The 22372-nt window shown below is 41.2% G+C and overlaps 1 protein-coding gene across 3 annotated transcripts in view; it reads right to left on the reverse strand.

Moving 5' to 3' along the window:
- Positions 1-6547, reverse strand: part of ERCC6 (ERCC excision repair 6, chromatin remodeling factor) — a 43031-nt gene extending 36484 nt beyond the window's left edge. The window contains exons 1-4 of one of the 3 annotated variants that reach the window (XM_071439071.1): positions 6365-6547; positions 5145-5578; positions 2625-2745; positions 587-695 (exon numbers count right to left, since the gene is read on the reverse strand). In XM_071439071.1, coding sequence (XP_071295172.1) covers positions 587-695; positions 2625-2745; positions 5145-5575 — 661 coding nt within the window. In that variant the 5' untranslated portion in view covers positions 5576-5578; positions 6365-6547. The other 2 variants (XM_071439072.1, XM_071439070.1) reach the window with 2 other exon arrangements.
- Positions 6548-22372: the final 15825 nt, after the last annotated feature.

Consider the following 22372-nt stretch of genomic DNA (forward strand, 5'->3'; position numbering starts at 1 on the left):
ATGGGACCCAAACTTGCCCTGCAGAATACTGCAGCTTATTGACTGTGGCCAAGCTTAGCTTGCAGAGAGCAGGGAGGAAGAACACCTAGCAAAACACTGAGGCAACATATATTCTGGAAGAAAACTTACTTTTAATTTTAAAAATCGCACTGCAGCCTGAGAAGAAGAGCACCTCCCTCTTCCATTTCTAGTGATACTTCCCAACAGAAAGAAAAACCAATTTTGTTAATGCTGATTGATAGCATCCAGCATATAAAATGTAATTCAATCATGATGCTAGTCATCTTTATCAAATTAGCTGTGAAAAAAAATGTTAGGATTTCCAATTTATTAAGCCCAATACTCTAATGTGCCTCAGCCATCCCTACACAGCTGAACACAGATTAACATCCATTTTTTAAAACTTCCCACATGAATATACCAAGATTTGCAAATCTGCAGGTGTACAGAATAAGTGTTCTTAACTCTCTTTGAACGCCAACCACTGAAATTTATTTCCTTACTGGCAAAAATCTTACAAAAGAGCTTCAAACAGAAAAAAGGCATTAAAGGAAGAACAGAACTTTCAGCCTTTTCTTACACATACCTTCATCTTCCTCATATTCAACCTCATTTGCTTCATCAGCAAAGTCTGTTAAACCAAGTATTCCTTGAAGACGTTTTTGTTTTGCTTTTATCTTCTTCAGCTGTTGCTCCTTCAACAAGAATTACGTAATTTAATTTATAGTACGCTTTATAAATTTGCTAACCTTTTAAACAACACTTAAATCAAGATATTTGCAGCAGTTTCAAGCAGAATCTCATATTCAAATATTTACAGTATCACATGTGAGAAAAAAAGTGCAAAAAAAGCATCACCATAATACCACAGGGCTCCAACCCACAGGAGACACAATTTTGATTATCTTTCCATATGTGTACAGTATGATCAGGCTGTTTACACACACAAAATTCATGTACACACACATTTCTTAAGGCTATTTTATGTGTTGATTCTAGTGAAGGAAGCCCATCAAAGCAGATTGCTGAGATGCAGAGAGCACCAAGAGATTGGCTTATGATTGCAAGACTGAGTTCACAACTACCAAGCCACAGATAAGAGCTGTAAGATTTACTAATATTTATTCATCATCCCAGAAGTTTTGGAATGTTTTGTTACAAAAGAACTGAAATTGTAAATCAGTCCAACATCCTGATAGGTGTTTGTACATGGTTAGTTCAGGAGTGGTCACAGTTAATTTAAGAGCAAAAAATAAAAAGTGAAATGACTTCAAAAGATCAATGTTACAGATTATGTAAGAAATATAGTTTATTACTGCTATGAAAATAATTCTTAGCTAATAATGCTTCTGTTATACCTTTTTCTGACTGTAATGTCTTGAACAGTGTATCTAGTTGTGATGGTATGACTCCTTGACGTTACTAGCTTTCCTTTGTGAAACAAACCATTCCAACCAATAAAACAAAGAGGCAGGCAATGTAACCTTCACATTTGTAACTCCATGGCACATACTTCAGTAAAAATCAAATCCATTGCAAAATTCAGGTTATTAGGACTGCTTTTATGGCTTAGGATTTTCAGAAGATTTTTTTCTTTCACTTCAAAGATGGTTAACAACAAACTTGCAAGGAGGTCTGAACTTCCCCTGCAACTAACACGTGTGCAAATCTCTTCAAGCAGTATGAAAACATGCAGAATAGTGATCATTCTTTAACAGGAAGTCTGGTTTAATGCATTTCTTCCTACTATTTCCAGCTACTTTTTTCTAGTCCTTTGCCTGCTTTTTCTAGTCCTTTACACTGCTCTGTACTAGCCCATCACTTTCTTAATTGGCTAAATTATAAGCACTGTATTATCCAGGTTTCTGAAATTATCAAGGTTAAAAAACTGCAAGTGAATAAGTCAGTGGCAAATGACCTGAGACTGGCCTTCTGAGGGCAAAGGACAGTAAGTTTCACAGTCATGTTTATCATTAGAGAAAGTAATAGAGTGAACTTCCAGCAGAAAATGAGCTGATCAAGGTGCTATATTCCTGAGTAGTAGAAGTTTCTCTTTTTTCAAATCTCTTTCCTATTCACATCTGTAAAGGTCTATTGCTGACAATACCCTGATGCCAGCTGGATTGCTTTACAACTCTCTTAACTCTCTGCTCTGCCAGAAAAAAGCTGCAGCAGTTTCTGACAAAGCAATGAGTTAACGGGGCTCACAGAGAGAAACTATGTGTACTGACAAGATACAGATAATGAAAGAGGGTTAAGGAAAAGAACACAGGGAAGGAATAACCATGAGACCTGAGATTTAGTTAAACTACTGAATCATGCCCTAACAAGGCTCGGTCAATTCTCCAAATATTACTATGAGGGTTTTAATTAAATCAATGCAAATCAATCTTCTGAACTGGAAGACTGGAACTTCAGTTTTATATCTTGTTCCAAAACTCAGATTAAAAAAAAATTCAGCACTTTACATTCTTTAAATTAGTATGAAACCATCTCAAAGGAAAGGAACAGCAATTCTAGATTGACTCTGAACTATATAATTAAGAATTATATAACAAAAGCCAAACCTTAAGACAAAGTACAAACTCAGTATTGTTAACAGGAAATTACTGTAATCCAATTACCTTGTTATATTTTTGTCGTTTCACAGAATCTAGTTTTCTGTTAATATTTTTGTTGTCAGCAGCTTGAGGTGAAAGTTCCTCAATAATTTTATTTATATGTCTCAGAGATGTTGAACATGATCTGAAAAAAATAATAAATTGCAATCAATTCTTAAATTTCAGAAAGAAAAAAAGCACACTCTCAATTCTGACAATTTAAGAATTTCAGGAGATTTCATATAAGACTTAAAAAGGTCTAAAGGCAAGGTTCTGAATAAGCATAATATATTTAAACAACACTGGAAAGACTAACAAAATTGTACATCATAAAATATTTTTAAACTAAATTTTGGTAATAGTAAAATTGCAGAAGAATGTGAACTGATAACCACTGTAGTATTTAGTACTCAAAAGTTACAAGTGTGATGATGAGAAGCAAGAGTGGTTATTTTCATTATTCAAGGTAAACAAAACAACCCAAAAATTGAAATGGTTTTAACAGTTTGATACCATTATATAAGGAAACCTGTATTTTTTACCTTTCATGCAAAAAGTAGATTACAAGACAAAAATGCAATTCCATGAGAAGACTAGTTCAAAGAATTAAGAGCACATCAACATTAAACTTCTCCTACCCACGCACTCTCATTTTTCATGTTTCCATATAAAATATGAAATTCAAGTAGAACTACATGCTACAACCAATATGTTTCTGCTGTTGAATTCATTTGCAAGGAAGAAGGAAGTGTCCCACCATCAAAAGCAAGAAACCTAGGTTTGTTAATTCATATATCAGAATACTTCGTAAGGATACACAAATGAGAATCTCAAGGCATTATGAAAAAAGTCAAAGACAACTGATGACAAGACCTGCAAAGCAGCCATTATTCCCCCTGTATGCAAAGATAAACAGTAAGGAGCTCTCCTCTGTTGCCAGGGAGGAAATTTTTGGGCCACATTTACTTCCAGCTCTAGTCTGAATTCTACCACTGTTATCCTTCCTAGGAGATATATTCTACCAGCAATTACTGCCATCCTCACTTCTCCATTCTCTTTTAACATTTTTGAACCATCCCCTTTATTTCTCACTCTCCAGTTGTGCTGCTTGCAGTACGCCATCCTCCTGCACATCTCCTAATTTTGGCTCTTGCTTCCCTGACCCTGGAGTCTCTTGACACTCTCTTCTTCCACAAAACTTTAATTAACAGGACTTGGTAATTTACACAGGATTTAACTTCAAACATTTTTAGTCTCATTTTTCTGCTGAAATTTGTGTGTATATTATAGAATAATGCAGCTTCTACCATGAACTTTGTGCAAACTACTCAAAAAAACTTCTTGATTTTTTCTCTAGTCATGCATTCACTGTGCTACAGGATTTTAAGCAATTATATTACCCTTTACTCATGTCTGTTTTGTTAGTCCCTCTGCTCAAAGTCAGCTACACCTGTTAATTTTATCAAAATTCAACCTTCAGATTCTCACATTACATTTTATGCAGACAAGATTCTGCAAATCTGCATAAACCATTTGCATTCCCTCATGTAAACCTTGTTTTACGACTTGGAGGGAAAGGTGAAAATAGAGGGATAAGAAAAATCATAGGATGCTTCTGAAAGAAAACCAGGAAAACATAAACTAATTAACAGTGCTGTGCATCACTCTTCAATAACCACATACTCTAATTGTAATGGTCATGCTGCTCCATTCTTACTCTCAGTAACACCTTACTCATGTTCTTCTGCTCCACAACACCTGAAATTAAATTTCAGTGCTGCAAACTTATTTAACTTCACATCTCCACACCCAAGATAGAAAATTAATGAAGTACATATAATTGAGACCTACAGCACTCTTGAGCACTAAAAAAAAAACCATTAATGCAATACAGTGAAACATTCACAGGTAGAATAATTCACCTGCAATAGTTCACATGGTAACTCTACAATGAGACAGGAAACAGAAAGGGAGATCAAAATTTGAAAGATTACTGGGTCCTATTCCTCAAAGTCTTCTACTATCAATAGTATCAATGTTACTTAAGCATTTGGTTCCTTTAAGGTATCATTAAGCACTTCTTACAAACACTTGTGATAAGGTTGTTTTGGCTCTAGGACATTCATGAGATGGAGTCATCAAAGTTACAGAAGGAATGTAACTCAAAGCAGGTGACCCCACAAAACATACAGAATTGAGGAAGTGACACTTCTTCTGACTGTAACTTTGAATAACAGAGTATAATGCCATTCTCCACTGCCCAGAAAACAGATGCATCTTGGTGAGGTAGGAGACAAAGCAGAAAAAGGAGGTGCACTCTACCCTGCTGTCTTGATGCATGACTAGATTAGTCAAATAAGAGCAATGAAGCATTGTCTCATGTGAAAAATATTTTCTTCATTTTTAAAAGGTGACTCCAAAGAGTATGTGTGATCAAGCACATTCAAAACATCTTTTCCTCTTTAAGATTTTAAAAACAGGAGACACCAAGTCCCATTAGATTGTCAGTAGCAGAAAAAAACAGTAAGAAAAAATACAATTTACCTCAAATCCTCCAGTACTGACTCATACTCTTTTGATGCATTAGCTATTTTTGCTGCTTTAGTCGCTTCATTAATTGCATTATCTACTTGCTGAAGAACTCCTTGCTCCAACACATCCTGGTCGTAGACATCAACTCCTAAATCTTTGAGCTCAGCAGCATGTGCACTACATGAGACAGACTGAATCTGCTGCCTGTTGATCTGTAAAAGGGGATGTCCTCTTCTGGGCACCTCCAAAGGAACAGCCATGGAAGTGGAAGCCTGGCAGTCAGAGTTGGGAACTCCAGTACCGTTACCCACACCATTGTCACAAATGCCATTTTCCTGTTCAGCTCCCAAGTCCTCATCAATATGCAGGCAATCATTGCTTGAAGTAGTGGCAGACTCTGGTTCTTGGATACTGTCTGGGGGGTGACTCTTGTGTGTTGGCATCCTCTGCTCAAAGGCAACAAAGAAGAAGGACATTATCATAAGAACATGAACTCATAAAACCTCCTCATGAAGACTGTGCCCCCCTCCAAAGGGTAAGCAAACCAATAAACATGTTTACAAGAAATTCTTGTTTCAAAACACCTGGTAGTCTACTTCTCCATCAGTCCTTCCTGCAGAGGCATCTCCACACCAACTTTCACAATCAAAAGAGTGACCTGAACCTCTCAGAGAAAACTATGTTTAACCCCCCTGGAAGACACTGATATGAAGACAAATAAGACAATGTGTAAAAATTACTACTTCAGAGAGTGAACTCAGTCTTGTATGTAAACGGTCATGCTCCAGAAGACTGTGACATAACAAAAACATGTACAACTTAATATACACAAACCCAAAAAATACAACTTTTGGAAACAGGTTAAGGCTTGCTATTGAAAGCACCAGTGAGGGTAGTAGGCCATAAGCTTTAGTTTGACAATTCAAACTTTTAAGTGGAGCATACAGCACCTAATTTCTCAGGAAATCAATGCTAGACTGACTTACTAAGGCAAGCCTGGAGCTGGTATGGTTCAGCACCCTCTCCTAGCACGGCAGCCCATGGATCTCAGTCCCACCTCACGGTTTCCTGCGACCCGCGGGGAACACGCCCGCACAGGCCTTGGTCCTGCATTCAGGCAGCAGCTCCTGCATTCAGGCAGCAGGTACCGCACCACGCCCGGCCCGCGGGGCCCCGGGGCTCTGCCCCGCCTGCACCAAGCGGGGCTGGGGCAGACGCGGTGCTTCACCCACCTCTGTGTGCGAGCGAGCGCTGGACAAAGCGCGGCCGGGACGGTCAGGCGCGGGGCTCCGGCTGCCGCCGGGCTGTGCCCGAGCCGCGCCCCGCAGCGCAGCGGGAGCGGCACCGCCGGGCCGGGCCGGGCCGGGCCGGGCCGCACTGCTCCACCGGCACGGCTCCGGTTCCGGTTCCGGCACCGCGCCTGCGCCTGGGCGGCACCGAGCCGCGCCGCGCGTCACTTCCGCAGCGGCGGGGACAGCGCGGGGACAGCGCGAGGGCCGCGCGGGCGGTCCCGGTCCTGTTAGGGCCTCCGGAGCTGAGCTGGTGACGGGAGCAGAAATGAATTCTGTCCCGCAGGTCCCGCCGCTTCCTCTGCCTGTTTACCCCTTCTTCTGCCTCCCCATTTAACCTCGTGAAACTCCCGCATCCAGCTCCCCTCCTTCGGGCAGCAGAACTGAGTTTACTGCTGGCAGCCTTGGTCCAGCTGTGAGAGGGTAAATGTTTAGCAGAACACATGTGTTAATAAATACTTCCCAAACATGTTGATGGCTTTTTTCCGGCTTTATTCTGAACTACAGTTTCAGGTCCTTGACGTTCCTTCTTTTCCGTTAATTTATTACTGCCTTGTAATGTCTATGAGTCTCAGGAAAACATAGAATGGGTTTTCTAATACCTTTAAGACCTGGACCTGAAAGGTCTTCATGCAAATACAGCAGTGATACATTGATAAAGTCTTCTTTGTTTCCTTTGCTCTGAAATACACTGTTACTGCAAATATCCTTTAGTATTTGCTGACTACAATGAGGAAACTTCTAAATCTTCATTGCCGTGTTCTAAACAGAAGGAATGATGCTCTGTAACCACTGAAACAATTTAAAATGTGAAGTGCAAAGTCTTTCAGCAGGCTGAGACAGGCAGCAACCAGGGACATGTAAGGACAGAGCAATGTCAAGCTGCTGTCAAAACTAAACTATGGCACAGAGGGGTAGGCTCAGTTTTCCAGAAACTGATTACTGAAGGTCAAAAGATAAGTTTTCCTGGAAGCAGAAAAAAGGGCTTTGTATTATTAGCTAGGAGAGAAGTTTTCAAATGACAGGCTGCTTTTTTCCTAAAGGAGGAAATGGAAGGTTTTCCTACATGTTAGCAGACTTTTATGGGTTAAGAGATCACTAATGTCAGAGATGGTCACTACTAAGATGGGAAGAAGGGCTATAATCCAACATTAAATATTATTGCATCAAAGCAGGTGCTTGCAAAACAAATCAGTTATATGCTGTATCCTGACTCCAGGATCTCAGGTAGAGCTTGCTGATAAAGATCCCTATTGTCCTCTGGTTATAAGGGCATATATGGGACTGAAAATGGCCTTCCTGGGAGTGTTCTGAAACCATGATGTAAAAATGTGGGAGTTCCTTTCAGGAGCTATCAATGACATCTGTCCATGAAGCACCATGGACTCTGGGAATAAACTCTGTCAGTAAAAAGCAAATTGTACAACGAGTCTGGGCAAACTGGGTCAGGCTCACAGGCTGTGTGCATGGAGGCTGTTTGGCTGGAGTCTGCTGAACCAGATCCTCCAGCAGCTGAAAATCTCTGTGGCTCCATTAAAGTCAGCGCAGGGAGAGATCCCACAGGCCTTTAAAGCTTGCTCTGTGGTGGTCCACCCATGGTGCATTTGCAACACTGTGCCTATCTTTAACTTTTCAACCTCAACAGTTTTACCCAAGCAGAGGAGATCTGTCCTTGCCCTCTGTTTTCAGCTTCACCTATTGCCTGGAACGGTCTATTATAAAGGCTGTAAAAGTACAAAATCTGGATTATATACAGAATGTCTTTGAAGTTATATTTTCAGTGCAGTCATTTTCACATAGAAAATTAATTTCTAATGAACCAAAAGTTCAGTTCTGGTTTTGGCTACATATTTTCACATGTATGCGTACACGTTTATCTTTTGCTGAAGTATTTAATTGCATTTATGTTCATTTTGTTTTCCTTTTTTTTTATTTTTCTATGTATAAATAACTGCTTGCCACAGTGCAGCTACTCTGCTAAACCATTGGCAGTGTGGTTTCATGGGCAGGACAAGTTCTGCTTGTTTGATTAGTTTTTTAAATGTTGTAACATAGACACAGTCTTCACCCCCCCTGTATGCAAGCATTAGTGATGACAACTGTTGCTGGAGCTGGTTTTGGCAAGTTTTGATATGCAGATATTAGGCTCTTTTACTTGAACTAGCAAGACTGGGAAGTTAAACTGTGTCTTCCCTTACTATCAGCCTTGTGGGGTTTCTAGGAAGGATCCTGGCAGACCATGTGAAACAGCAGCTCAGAGCTCAGCTGTTGGATCTGGAGGGATGTGGAAAAACTCAGACCCCAAGGAAGCTCAAATAGAATAACAACTTGGAAAGGAAGCAGTTTGTTTCTGTGACTCTGAATTGGGTAATGAAAAATTAGGTTCTGTAAATTATGGTCAGTGATTAGAGGGGAAGGCGCAGTAATTTAATTTTTAGTCTGTGATTTTTTCAGTTTCCTGCTCTGAAGTTATCCCTGTAACTATGATAAACACATCCCAGGGATGCACCCAGTATAACCAGTAACAGCCTACTGTGTCTAGGTGCTGGTTCTTAGCAGGAGATGATCCTCTCAAGCCCTTGGTGCTGGACAGCCTGGTTGTGCTGTTAAGGGTGTGACCTGCTGCCAGCTGGCCAAATCTTCATCTTGCTTCTCAAGTAGGCCTTTCCTCCACAGAGTTTGGTATGTATTTTGCCAAACTGGAGGCTAAGGAAGGACTTTGTGATAGAATACATTTATGGATTTTGTTCTGAGGAAATGATGTATGTGGGCTATGACTGATCACAATGGAGTGAGCACACAGAAAGGCTTGGATTGACTAAGCTAAGAAACAGCTAATCCAAACCAGTACATTTTCAGAGTTAAGTGACTGTGGGATTTGAGCATCCTTGAGCTCTCATCACACCAGAGTTTACATTCATTAAGGTGACCTGAGATGGCTGAGCCTCAGGCATGTGACTGCCACTTTTCTTTGTGGAGCAGTCCCAGTGGATGCAGTGCTTTGCTAAATATTTAAAGATGTTCCTTTGTCCCAAAGTGCTTAGGCCTAAGATTTTCATTTATTCATAGAGCTTAAGCCCAGACAGGACCATTAGATCATTCTTTCTGACCTCTTGTGTGACACTAAAAGTACTCAGTACCTTCTACATCAGGCCTGAGTATTGAAGACAAGGTGGCACAGATGGCTTGCCAGAATATCACATTTTGATTTAAATTCACTGAACAGTAGGAAATCCACTACATGACTTGGTAGATTGTTCCAGGGCTGATCCTTCTAGCTATCTTTCATGCAGCCCGAAACACACTAGCTTTAAAAAAAAAAAAAGTCATGTGCTTAAAAGAGAGCCTGGTCTGTTTAACACAGAGGAAGGAAAGACTTCAATGTAATTTTAGAATAAGCCACAACTTTGTAAAATCTTGAGGTTGAATTTCAGAAAAATAAACTTTCCCTTACCTGCTTAGACTTCTGAAATGGCATGGACACCAGAGGTTTCACCTAAAACTTCCCTAAGCAATTATGTGTTTCCCTGTGCTATAGCTGTTCCTAGAAATACTGCTTTTGTGGCTGAACTGATCAGCTGGCTACACTTGCCCTGCCTGAGGCCAACTTAGAAGCCAAAAATCCCAGCACTATTTTGGAGGGGTCAGTTAGTCAGGTATGGAGTGTCCTAGTGCCCACAGGCAGCACTGTTCTGCTGAAGAAACAGATGGCAGTACCAGATTTTAATGCATATCAGTTTAGCTTCTCTGTTTTTCAGTCTTTTCCTGATGAAGCATCAACTGTGGGTCTGAGCCAACACCCTAGGAGATTTCTGTGCTGGTGGTGAAAATGCTATACACTGAGGCACACTGATACTTTTAAAACAAAATGCTAAAACTGTGAAGTTGTGATGAAAATAGATAATAAATGATTTAAAGGCTGCATTGCTTCTCAGGAGGGCACAGAATTGCCGGCAGCATTGGCAGAAATGGGAATTCCATCCACAGTAGTAAAGCATCTGTATCTCTTTGTACCAACGAGTTCAGTGGCAAGTATCTCTCAGAGCCATGGCAGTGTAATAAAGCTAATATATCAACCTAAGAGAGATGCTAAGCTCTTTGAAAATAATTGTGTAGTTGGCAAGCAATAACTGCTACTCTTTATATTGCAGAGAAATAATTCTTTTTTTTCTTCCCTCACTCTCCCTGCTGTGGTGCATTTAAGAAATTAAATGCAGAAATCTACTCCTAATGCACTACTAGGTTGGAAAACTAATGACTGCAAATGGGAACAAATTCCAGAAGTGAAGGTTTCTCCCACTGCTTTTCTGTGGTTAGATTGCTCACCCTTTTTATTTCCAACAAATAATGCCAGACACCAGCTCACATATAAGGAAGTTCTTGATAGTACTAATCTTTTAGGAAAGCTCCCTGTTTGTGGTTATTTGGGCTGTATTTTTCTCCAAAGGAATTAGAAAGTGACTTTCTAGGTGAAGGCCTTTTTCTGAGCTTGCAGCCAGATCATTGCTTCTCGTGTGTCTTTGCTACATATCTTTCATAGGTGTGTGTGCACAACTTTTTTAAGGCCCTGTATAAAAATGACAAATAAATAATAGAAGTTTTAAGAACTGAGTAAAGCAGGTAATAGGCTGTTGGCATCAATCTTCTGCAGGCAAAGAAGGAAGACAAACCTGGATGTTTATTGTCTTTTCAAACCAGCCTTTCACATATTGCATACTTTGTAGTTGTTCACTGAAAAGCTTAGGACAAGGCTCTGGCTCTTGCACCCCAGAACCAGGATCTTCTACTGCAGCCAAGGGCTGCTGCTTTCCACCTGCTGTCCACTTGTGTAGGTCTCCTTGCAATGACTACTAACACCTGTGATGCTCCCCAGAGCTCCCTGGCAGTCCTGCACAACCTGTGTTTGAACTGTCGATGGTGCCAGGAAGAGAAGCATAATAAATATTTGAGTACTTGAAAATCTTTCACCTCCTCAAAAGCTGGGCTGTCAGAGACCCGGTGGTGGCCACCTGCTGGCTTTAACACTAGAGGGAGGCATCGCCTAAAAGAAATCACAAAATCTTCCAAAACAGCACAATTTAGAACGATTTATATGTCTTGGAAGGGAACAAAACACTGATTTCTTTTTAAAGCCTCTGTTTTTATTGGAATACATTATGGGAGGCCCATTTGTTGCTGAGAACGCTCTTGGCCAGAGTGAAACCCAACCCTCCTGATGAGGTGGGCAGATCCAGCCTGCACTGCTGTGCTTTGTCTTAGCCGGGCTCTCCTGGGACAGCACTTTGCTCCAGGCCTGGAGGTGCTGCAGCCTCTATAAATAGCCCATCGCTGAATTGTTGTGTGAGCAATTTCAATGGGTAAAGAATTGTGCCAAAGGATAAAGAATTGTGTTGTTTTAGTTCAGATTGACACACTCAAACTGATTTTGCTGTCTGGCCTCAGTTTGTACTCAGGGCAGAGGTCAGGAAGATGAAATGTTGGTGCTTCACTCTGTATTCATTTCTCCCCTAATTTCAAGCCTATAAGCAAAATAATAGGGATTGACTTAATTGCCGTGGCTATGTAGGAATGGTTGCTGTCCCTGAAGAGGTTTTTCCTCTCCCTCTTTATTAGCTTGTCCTGTTGCAGCATGGATCCTGTGCCATAGAAATGGTAGTGGTAGTGCACAGCTCCCTGATTCATGATAGACTTCAGTGCCTGTAAACTGCATTTTTCTACATTGCACAAAAAGACCACAGAAGAATGGGAATAGTTCTTTGTGGGCTCCACAGCAGTTGGCAGCGACTCAGAGTTGTATAGAGCATATATTATACTGAGCAGAGAGCTAAGAAGGAAAGTAGGGTAAAAGAAAGGGCCCAGGAGCTCTTGTATCCTCCCCAAATCTTTCAGTGAGTCCTGTTCAGTGGAGATGCTTTTGTAGTCTCCTAGAATTTTGTCTGCCTTGACTCAGTTGGTGAGCACAACTACACCAAACAGGCAAAGGTGGAAAAAGTGGTCTGAAGCAGTCTTTTCCAACAGGTGGGAGGGAGTGAAACACTGCTGAAGGAGCAAGAGAGGCAGAGCTGAGATGAGCAGGTGGGGACAGAAACAAATGTGAAAAGGAAATGTGTAGATGGGGACCAGAGAGGAAGCAACAGATATGAAGAGTGAGGGAAGGCCTGTTTTGAAATCTGGGGACCAGAATTAATTGCTGAGCAGGACACTGCACTGAGATATCTGGGTGGCTGCTTTGAATGAACTTAAATCTTTGCATTTTTAGGTGTAGCACACATGCTGAGGAGTTCAGATGGTCAAAGATCACTGAGATGGAGGTCTTGAGAGACAGGTCTATTGTCAGAAGGTGCTCAGAAGACACTTCAGTGGCTGACAGGAATTTAAAAGAATAATAAAATGTGTAAATCACACCTGTAAAGACTCCGTTTAGAGTTACTTAAGTTGTTCCACGAATTTATCCTTTCACAAGTTCCAGGCAGTGCCTCTTGTCCTTTTTTGGCAACACTGAAAGTGTCCTGAGTCTCTGCTGGAGTAGGACTTGGTACTCTGTTCCTGTTGCATCATGCTGCTCCATCTCAGCCCTAGACTGCTTCTAATAAAGGAACATTCACAATGTCTGTCTGCAGTTTCATTCTGTTGAATCCCTTGGATACCTCATCATCTGTGTTCCTCACCAAAGGCCTTGAGATGTGGTTTGTTAAACAGCTAAAAGAAAATTGCATTGTGAAAGCTGCTGATGTAGTTCCCTTTGCCTTTCAGAATATAATCCAGCAGATTTGTACTTATTATAGCAGATCCCTGTTTAGAGCAAGGAAGATTTCTCAAGGTGGCGTTTAAAACTTCCTGGTTTGTGCTGCAAATTGTTAATCAGTCCATGACAGCATAAATAAAATTAGAGGGTTTAATTAAAACTAATGAATGAGTGAATGGAGAATACACAGCATGTTTCACTTGTAGTGCACTGGTGCTGTGAATAATTAAAATGTCACAGAGTAGGAGATGTCTTAGTAAAATTGTTGGAGCTGCAAAAATAGAGGCGCCCAGACCTTGGTAGTTCGGGAATGTTTTGCTCTTTAAATTGTTGAAATACATTTATATAAGTTAGGGGAAAACAAAAATATATATGCAACTCTGGTTTTTATTAGGATGGAGTCAAAGTTGGAAGCTTGGTGCCAAACAAACCCTACTGCCTTTTGGATAGGTTTGCATGTCTCCAAAGATCTAACTGTGTTCATACCATATTAATCCTACCACCATATCACCCAGGGGATTAGTTTCCTCTTTTGACTCATCTGTGGCTCTATTCTCGCAAAGTAAACTTATTATTATAGGCTATTATATTGTTGTTACTTGTTAATGTTCCATCTACTCAAATCACAAACATTCTTTTGATTTAAACGCAAACCTGAACCACAGGCTGAGCTGGATTTGCCTCTGGCTCAGGTTTGGTTTATATGACATGGTCTGATACTAGGCCAAGAAAATAATTTTAACTGGACTGTTTTAAATAGATCCGGGGGGCACGAGGTGAGAATTAGAAAGGTTGAATCAGAAGAAGCTGATCAGAGCATCATAAAGCTTGGGATTACATACTAGACCCTGAGTATAAATTCTCAGAATAGTATGAAAAAATCTTTCATCTTTCTGCTGTACAGTGGCTTGCTCTTGCCTGTGGTATGATGTGCTTTGCCACCTCTCTGTGACTTATTCTGAGGTTGGTGCTCTCCTTCACATTCTGGACTTTTCCCCAGATCTATTCTGCTGACCCTGTGACATCTTTTGAGGCAAGGAGCCTGTTGGAGCATGAAATAGGATCTGGATAAATGTTCTGGCTGCTGACATTGCTGATGAAATAGTAATGCCCTTGCAGCCTGCTTTCTGTGTCAGAATGACCCAAGGTGAGCATCAGTGAGGGACCTTACTCAGTGTAGGGGTTTCACTGTGTGTGTTGGGAGGTTTAAAAAGTACCATGCTTCCATCAAATGCCTCTAGAGGCTGTGATCTAATGGTAGGCAGTACTAGATGCAAGCTAGACTGGGGGGAAAAGATAAAAATCATCCATGAGGTATCTATACTATTGTATGATCCTAGCTCTGTATCATGAAATGTCTTATGATGGCTAAATAAATATAGAGAATTTCCATCAATTAAACCTGGTAGGTCAAGATGATAAGAACAGTGCAAGCTTCCAAGTGGCACTATGGAAGTGTCTTCCATGTCTGGACTGGTATGCAAAGCCTCACCACTAACAATATACACAATATATTCCCTCTCAATGCTTGGCTGCAGAAGATCAGACCAGATTATGACAATGGTTCCCCTGAGCCTTAAACATTTATAAAGGAAGAAGTAGACTTTGCTAGGAACTCAAATGATTTCCTAATGTTATATGAAGTATCATTTAAAAGTATGGCATGACTCTAACCTGTTCACCATTGCCTTAATGCTTTGGCATTAGGAGTCATATGGAAAAAGGAGTCTTAAAAATCAGAAGAAAAGATTTTTAAGAATATGGTGGGTTTTTTACTTAAAAGTTTTCTTTTCCCATATATGTTTTGGGCTATTTTGGTCCAAAATTCAAATATTTTGGAAGCAGAGCATTGAGTGACTAAGAAAGAACATAATTCTCCCTGCATATCACTTTGTGTTTGAGTTGAAGGAAATTGCACTAAAGAAAATGTGGGCCTTTCAATTATGCTCTAAATCCCAAATATCTGTACATTGTCAAAGCAGACTAGAATTTATTTTATGGCTCAGGCTATAGCATTAAGAGCCTTGGTTACTTGGTTTAAAAAAATAAAAATTAATAACCAACAATTTGAGTTAATTAGGTATGCTCAATTTCTCTCATAAATTATACTGATTTATGTGAGTTCTTCAACTTTAATGGTTACATTAATAACTCACTACAAATTAACAATAATCACAAGTGCAATTGAGAAAATATCTTCCCACTGGTTACTTTAAGATTCAGTTTCAATTAAAGTGTTTGGTACTCTTTTTCAATCAACCAGAGCTTGGATCCTGCTCCTGGTGACATCACTGTAAATCTGGGGTGAGGTTTTTATAAAGTTAATGGCATTACTCCAGATTTACATAGATTTTGCCAAAAGCAAAATAGAGTCCGTCAACTAAAGCATTCCCTTATCTTCAAAGGGAATTGGTTTCATCTGTAATAAAATATCTCAGGGCAGCCTAGGCTAAGCCTTGTTATTTGGCTTCACTGAGCTGCTTTGTGTGAATGAACTTTTTTATATTTGAGTCTAAAAGGTTGAAATCCATAAGCAACCTTACCTAGACTACACCAAAGCAGATCCAGGCTCTGCAGAGCCTCTACTAAGATGCTTTTCATTATGACAATATGAAGTTAGGGTTGCAAAATTTGTTGGGCTGTTGAGAGGAACACACATAAAAACTTGTATTTCCTAAATTCCAGAGGCTGACAAATATGATCAGAATGTAGCTAGAAACAGGCAGACATGAGTTGTTTGGGACCCTGTCCGTGCTGGTCTGTTTTTTGCAAGGGATAGTTCTAATTAGCTATATTCTCTTGCTGGTTATATCAAACAATTTTTTCTTCAAATATAGATCAATCAGTTACCTTATTGGTTTATTTTCTTAGTTCTCAAGTGCTCAAAAGGCAGAACTTTAGATCAAGATTCCTCAATGAATAGTCCTCTGTTTTTAACTTAGGGTTGTTGAGTTTAATGCTTGCTATGGTGTAGGGTGTACAGTGTATGCTTTTGGAAAGTAGGAGCTCTGGCTTGTATTTTTCCTCATGGCTGGGCAGCAATACCCTTGTTTAAGTATCTACAAAAGGTATTGCTATGCTTTCCTTCAGGACACAGTAGGAACTGTGAGCCAATAAGTCCTGCATTAAAATATATGTCCTTGCTTGATCTATTCAGTATGTTGGAACACTTCTTCCCCATTCCCATATCTTTCTGCAAGAATAAGACAAAAGTAGATCAAGAATTGGTTCGCTCCAAGTTTTTTTTTTCTAGTAGAAGCTTTGCATCCTTTCCATGTATGGGGATGTTGGCATGGTGCAGCTTTTCTCTCACAGTCAGGTAGGATGTGTGACACTCCTGGAAATGTCAGTCTTGCTTGTATCAGTGTCAGTGTAGGGAACATGATCCTCCCAGAACTGCTGGGTGAGGGTAGGTGCTGCACCATGCAGTGCACTGTCAGGCTGGAGAAAAGATGCTGGGAGTAGGCTGCTGGCACAACACAACCTTGTCAGTGTTCAGTATGCTTTCCAGATGAGCAGGCTGAGGGAGCAGATCTAGGAACTCATAGCTCCTGCATCAGAAGGAAACTTGCAAGGATTTTTTTCAAGATATACATGAGCAACCATGGAATGAACAGGAGAGAGTTCCTTTGGTTGTGTAGGATCCACCTATCACTGTTAGGGAAACCTTGGTGTTCTCTGAATATTTTGGTTAAAGATGTGCTGGTTTACAGTCCTTCTCTCTGTAAAGTTGCTGGGAACAACATTCATTTATAACTGGAAATATTATGACAATGTCAAACCCCAAGATTTAGACTAAATATCAAAGAACTTAATGACAGCTAAATTTATTACAGTTAAGTCAGCTAAAGAAACATCAAAAGGCCTGTAACATGGGTTACATACAACCATGATTGCCCAAACCTGAGAGAATAATATGTGAGGAATAATCTTAGATTCTTGTTTAAAGAAAAAGATAAGTAGATAAAAGATAAAGAAAAAGAACAGTAAGGAAAGTGAAACACTAGGGCAGAGGTCCAGAGGAGTTCAGATATCTCCATCCTTAGTATGTAATTGGAATTGCCCTTGTTGCACCTCGTGTGTTGCTGCTCATAGTATTAATCTGATTTTAGACTGGTTATGCCAGCAGGCTGTGGAGTCATGCAGCTGTGAATCAACTCCAATAACTAGAGTAGGATCAATACCTAATTCTATAAAGAAATCCTCTTAAAAAGGGCATGAGACCAAAGCTGGAATTAATAGAGTCTTTCAGTGTACACCTCCAATTGCACATGAGAGAGTTGTCAGTATCCCTGATACAATTTACACTGCCTCAAAAACACAAACCTCAGCAAGCACAGAAAGTGAAAGCACTTTTGGAATGATCTGTGCTAGAGTGATTCCCTCCACAATAGGCCTAAGCTAACCCAAACTGATGTTTTTTATACAAATGATTATAAATAGAAGCCAAAATTTTGTCAGACCAATAGTGCAAACTTAACATATTGGCCCCTTGGTGTCATTTGAAGAAAATTAATGCAGGGGGCCAAAGAGACAGAGTCTGCAATATGTAATGCTCCAGAGACATAGCTGAGATTTTGTTCCTAGTGTAGCAGAAATAAATGCTCTTGGCAAGTCATAGGGGAGGAATAAGACATGCATAAGTAAGATTAATCAGTAAAGCCAGCATCTATCTCGTGAGTCACATCTGACATCAAAAGGGCCAAGGTTGTTGCATGTAAATTTGTGCTACTACAGGAAAGGAAAATAACAAAGAATCTCTTGTGCAAATTGTGCTGTAGATTTGGATAGCTGGGAAGCACTAGAGAGAATGGGGGCAGGGGAAGGAGTGGGGGCTTCTCTTTCCTCTTTCAGTAGAAAACTAAGTGTGAAATCATGGCCAAATAAAATCACTGGCAGTGCTGCTGTGGCTTTTACAGGGTCAGGTCCTGCACATGGTTTGTCTGTACTGGGTTACAGTGGAAGGGCAGAATTTATCAGCCCTTTCTTAGGTAAACTCTCAGAAGGAATGACAACAAGCCAAAGAGCCTCTCTCTGCTGAAAATGCTAGATCTGTTAAATCAGAGGCAAGAGAATTTTTCCTCAGTGAAGGTCAAATAGACTTTTGTGAGCCACTATTGTGTGACTGAATAATGAGAGGCTGGGGAGAAAGAAGCAGAGTGTGGCTGAGTGTGCAGTTGTGGCCCCCAGGCTGCAGATTCCCAGCTCACCCTCCCTTCCCCTACTATGTGCAGAAGTGACCTGATGCAGAAGTGCCTCTTTTTGTGTGCTCTGTGAGCAGTTTGTGCTGCTTTGCCTCCCCTTGCAGCAAACCACCCTGCTAGCTGTCTGCCCTTTCTGCAAGGACAGGGAGGTGTGAGGGACAGAAAAGGGGTTTCTGCAGTATTGTTCTCTTTTTCACTCCTAGATTTCCTGGCAGTCAAACTTTGTGATGGACTAGACGTGTTTGTGCTCTGCATCAGGGACAACTCTCAACCAGGTCCAGAAGAAATCACAGCAGAACCAAAAGGCATTCTTTCAGCACATGAGACAGAGATGCCTAGTCTTGCTTTTCTTAAAGATTCTCTTGAATGGGACAGATACAAGGTCTTCATCTGTTTACTGCTTTTTTTCCTACTGGTTCCTTCACTTTCAGTTTACTGGGTCTTACTTTCAGAGCTTGGGGAAATTGTCACAAGCCACAGTCAATTAGATACAAGCCACCCTCACTGGCAATAAGAAAAGGGGCAATGCTTCAGCATAGAAGAGGTGACTGTCAGTCGATGGAAGGACTGCACTTCCTCCTGGAGAATCACATTTTGAGCTTCTGCCTGGATCATGCAGCTCAGTGGTGCTCCCACATGGGCCCAAGCCTTCAAGGCACAATCTGGCTCTATTGGTTTTGTGACAGTGGTTGTCTAGCCAGATTCCCCCAGGATTGAAATGAGAGACCTCCTGTGCTGAAAACACTTGGGTCTGTCCAGATTGAGCTAGAGTGGGCTCTGCCATTAAGGTTTGTAATGGCTCACATCCTTGCGGAAATGACTGCAGGGTTCAGGACATGGGTGAACAAAGGCTGGCAGAGCAGCTGAAGTGGCCACACGGGCATTAAGTGTTGGGAATGCTGGGCACCAGGGCAGCAGAGTGGGTGGATAGGGGTCCCTATTTCATTTATATGATATGTAAAGCACTTTGGAAGAACATTTGTTGCTGCAATATCAAAACCAAGGTGTTAAGATGGACTTTTGTCTTGCTTTCTGTGATTATAATGCTGATCTGTTCCTCTCTGGCAGAGGGAAGTCTTAACACTTCAGGATATTGTCCCTTTTTGTTCAAATACATTTTTCACTTGCCAATTTCCCCAGAACAGGAAAACAAAGTGGTACCCTAGTACAGTTTAGAGATCTACAACTGCACAGGCAAAATAGGATTCAGAGGAATAAAATCAGAAGGGGAAAGCTTGCACCATAAACTCATCATGTGAAACATTTCAAAAGGGTTTTGGATGCTGGTGCCAGTAAGGAAGAAACCATCACCCACATGGTCCTACAAGATGGGGAAGAGCTGGAAGTGCAGCAGGGCTGGCAGATGAGGCAGTGGCAGTGCCAGCAGGCTGAGCAGCCCCAGCCAGCTGGCCAGCCTGAGCCTGGGGCCTGCTCATGGTTTGGCTGTGGCAGAGTGCCAGGCCTGCTCCCTGCATGTGCATTTACAAGGAACCAGTGCCCAGTTTACTTGGATACAAGGGGATGCTTTGTGAGCCTGCACCCAAACTGGCATGAGATAGAGAGCTTTATAAAAGCAGCAAGCCTTGAGGCGAGCTCTTGTGTGTGTGGGAGCTGTTGGTGTAGGAATGTGCTAGCTGTCTGCTGCTTACTCATTCATATTAAGTATTTTAAATAGAAAAAGCAGACAAGAGGGACTGGCTGCCAAATGCATTGCTAGATAAAAGATGTAAAGATGGAGTTAAAGGTGAGGTTATTTATTATCAGTCATTTAAAGGTTAAAATCACGCTGTAATTGGCCATGCAGTTCCAGGAACTTCTGAATACACGTTATATTGGCAAGACAGCCTGTCATGTTAAGAACATGCAGTTACAGCTTTTTTGTCTTCTAGTAATGAGGATGAAAACATGATAAATCTGGTAGGTCTGGATTGAAAAATCACCATCACCCAGCCCTGCCCTGCCAAGTTGTGAGAAGAAAGTCCCACTCCTATGGTTAACACGTGGATTTGTGCGGTAAAGGGACCTGTTAGATACCCTGAAGTTTATTTCTTAGTCTTTGTAGAGCCACTCTGTGCTGCATGGAGGAACAAATGGATGAGTGTGAGTGCTGATAAACTTTCCTGCTCCTGGAGTCCCTGCCCAGTGCAAATGCCTTGGGATGGAGTACTTGCCCTGGGTTAGAAAGTTCGGTGACTTTTGCCTCCCTGTTTTCTGGTCCAGCTTTGTGTTGTCTCATAGCAGAGACATCCTCTGCTCTGCAGCTGTCATAACACTTGCAAACCACCCACTCTTCACAGGAGCAATTACATGTAACCCAACCCCTTGCTGTGTGTGCAAGCTGATCTCTCCCACTGCCCTAGCTCCAGAATCCCTTTGTTTTGCAGCTCTGTCACCTCTGTAGCAATCACAGCCGACCAGCTTCATTATTTTCCAATTTGTGCTCTGAGCTCTGAGACCTCAGACCTGCTGGCCTTCTCCCAGTGGAATTCCACTTAGGCAGCTTAGACAGGGTGCTTTTTGCTGGACATTCCCTTGCCTGCCTCTTTTGGAGTAACTTACAGGCTGATTTATCTTTCTCCTAATTGTGTCAAGTTATTTGCAGCCATAACTTTTGCTTCTGATTTGCCTCCTCTCTACCCCATAGCAGAAATTTGCCATAGAGTTTACCTTATTTGTGCTGATTTATTTTAACACTTGTTGCAATTTACCATGGTTTGTTTTTCCATTCCTGCACTGCCACATCCCCTACTGTGCTCTGTGCCAGTTTGAATGGGGATCATAGGAAGAGCCCTGACAAAAGATGACCTCTCTCTCCTATGAAATCCAGTTTTGTATTGTTTCCTGTGCTTTTAAATTAGGAAACTTGCTAGGGTGGGCAGGCCTTTGGGGCTGCAGTTGTTGCCACTGTCAGATTTACTTTCTCATCCAGTGTTTGATTTGAGCTGAGATGTTCTGATTGGTTGGTTTTTGGTTGCTCTGAAGTTTGACATTTGTACCCACTCCAAACTTAGCACCCCTCCTGAAAAAGAAAATAAATTAAAAACTCCAAACACAACTATTGACAGATTTTTTTTTTCTAGAAAAAAATATATACTAAATATTTATGATTGACCAAAACAACTTTTCTGTTTCTCTGGAAAATTCCATTTTAGCTCAAACCAAAACACAGTCTGTACTGGTTATTTAATTTCTTGATATCACAGATCGTTAATTAACAATTATGGCTGATAAGTTATATTTTTCCAACTTTGTACAGTTTCTGCAAAAAAGTCTTTGGAAAATTACTGGAGCTGGAAATGCTCCAGGGCCCACATGTGATAGAAGTGATTCTCCTGTGACTCAGAGGAGGAGCTGCTCGGGCAGTTCAGAGCCTTTCTCATGTCCAGTCAGGACTTGAATCACTGGCTTTGCCCTGGGAAACTGATCTTGGTTACCTGCAGCAGTGCCTTTGCTGTGGGCTGTGTGCCTCTCTGGTGTTTGTACCACAGCCAGGTGCCTCTGACTTTGTGGAGGTGGACACTGAGCGAGACCTTTCAACCTATTTGAGTTCTAATGAGCTTTTCCAGGAGAGCCCCAGTGCCATGGAGTTTGGTGGTGGCCTGGGTCAGCCTCCCTGGGCAAAAGGACAGCATTAATTTAATTTTTATGTGTTCATGGTGTTTCTAATAAACACAACTGCTCATTAGACAAAAGGTAGTGAAAAGGTACTTAAGATTTCTTTCCTGTTTGTGTGGCCAAAAATGTTAGCCAGCTCTAATGAAAGTGTTCCCCAGGGAGATGTGTTTTGCACTTAAAAGTAGGATTCATAGGCCAGTCCTTGAAATCTAAACAGAGATAGCCTGAAGATAAGACCAGCTTGGAGTAGGAATCCTCAGAAACATAATTCTGCAGTCAAAAATACTTTCTGGATACTTTCAGTCCTCTGCGGGGCTGCTGGCAGTGTCACAGAAATAAGGCACAGATGTAAGCTAACCCTCTCCTGTGCACAGACACCCAGGACAG

The sequence above is a fragment of the Agelaius tricolor genome, unplaced genomic scaffold (assembly GCF_023055355.1).
Source record: "Agelaius tricolor isolate 1412-34295 unplaced genomic scaffold, bAgeTri1.0.p SCAF_13, whole genome shotgun sequence".
NCBI lineage: Eukaryota > Metazoa > Chordata > Aves > Passeriformes > Icteridae > Agelaius > Agelaius tricolor.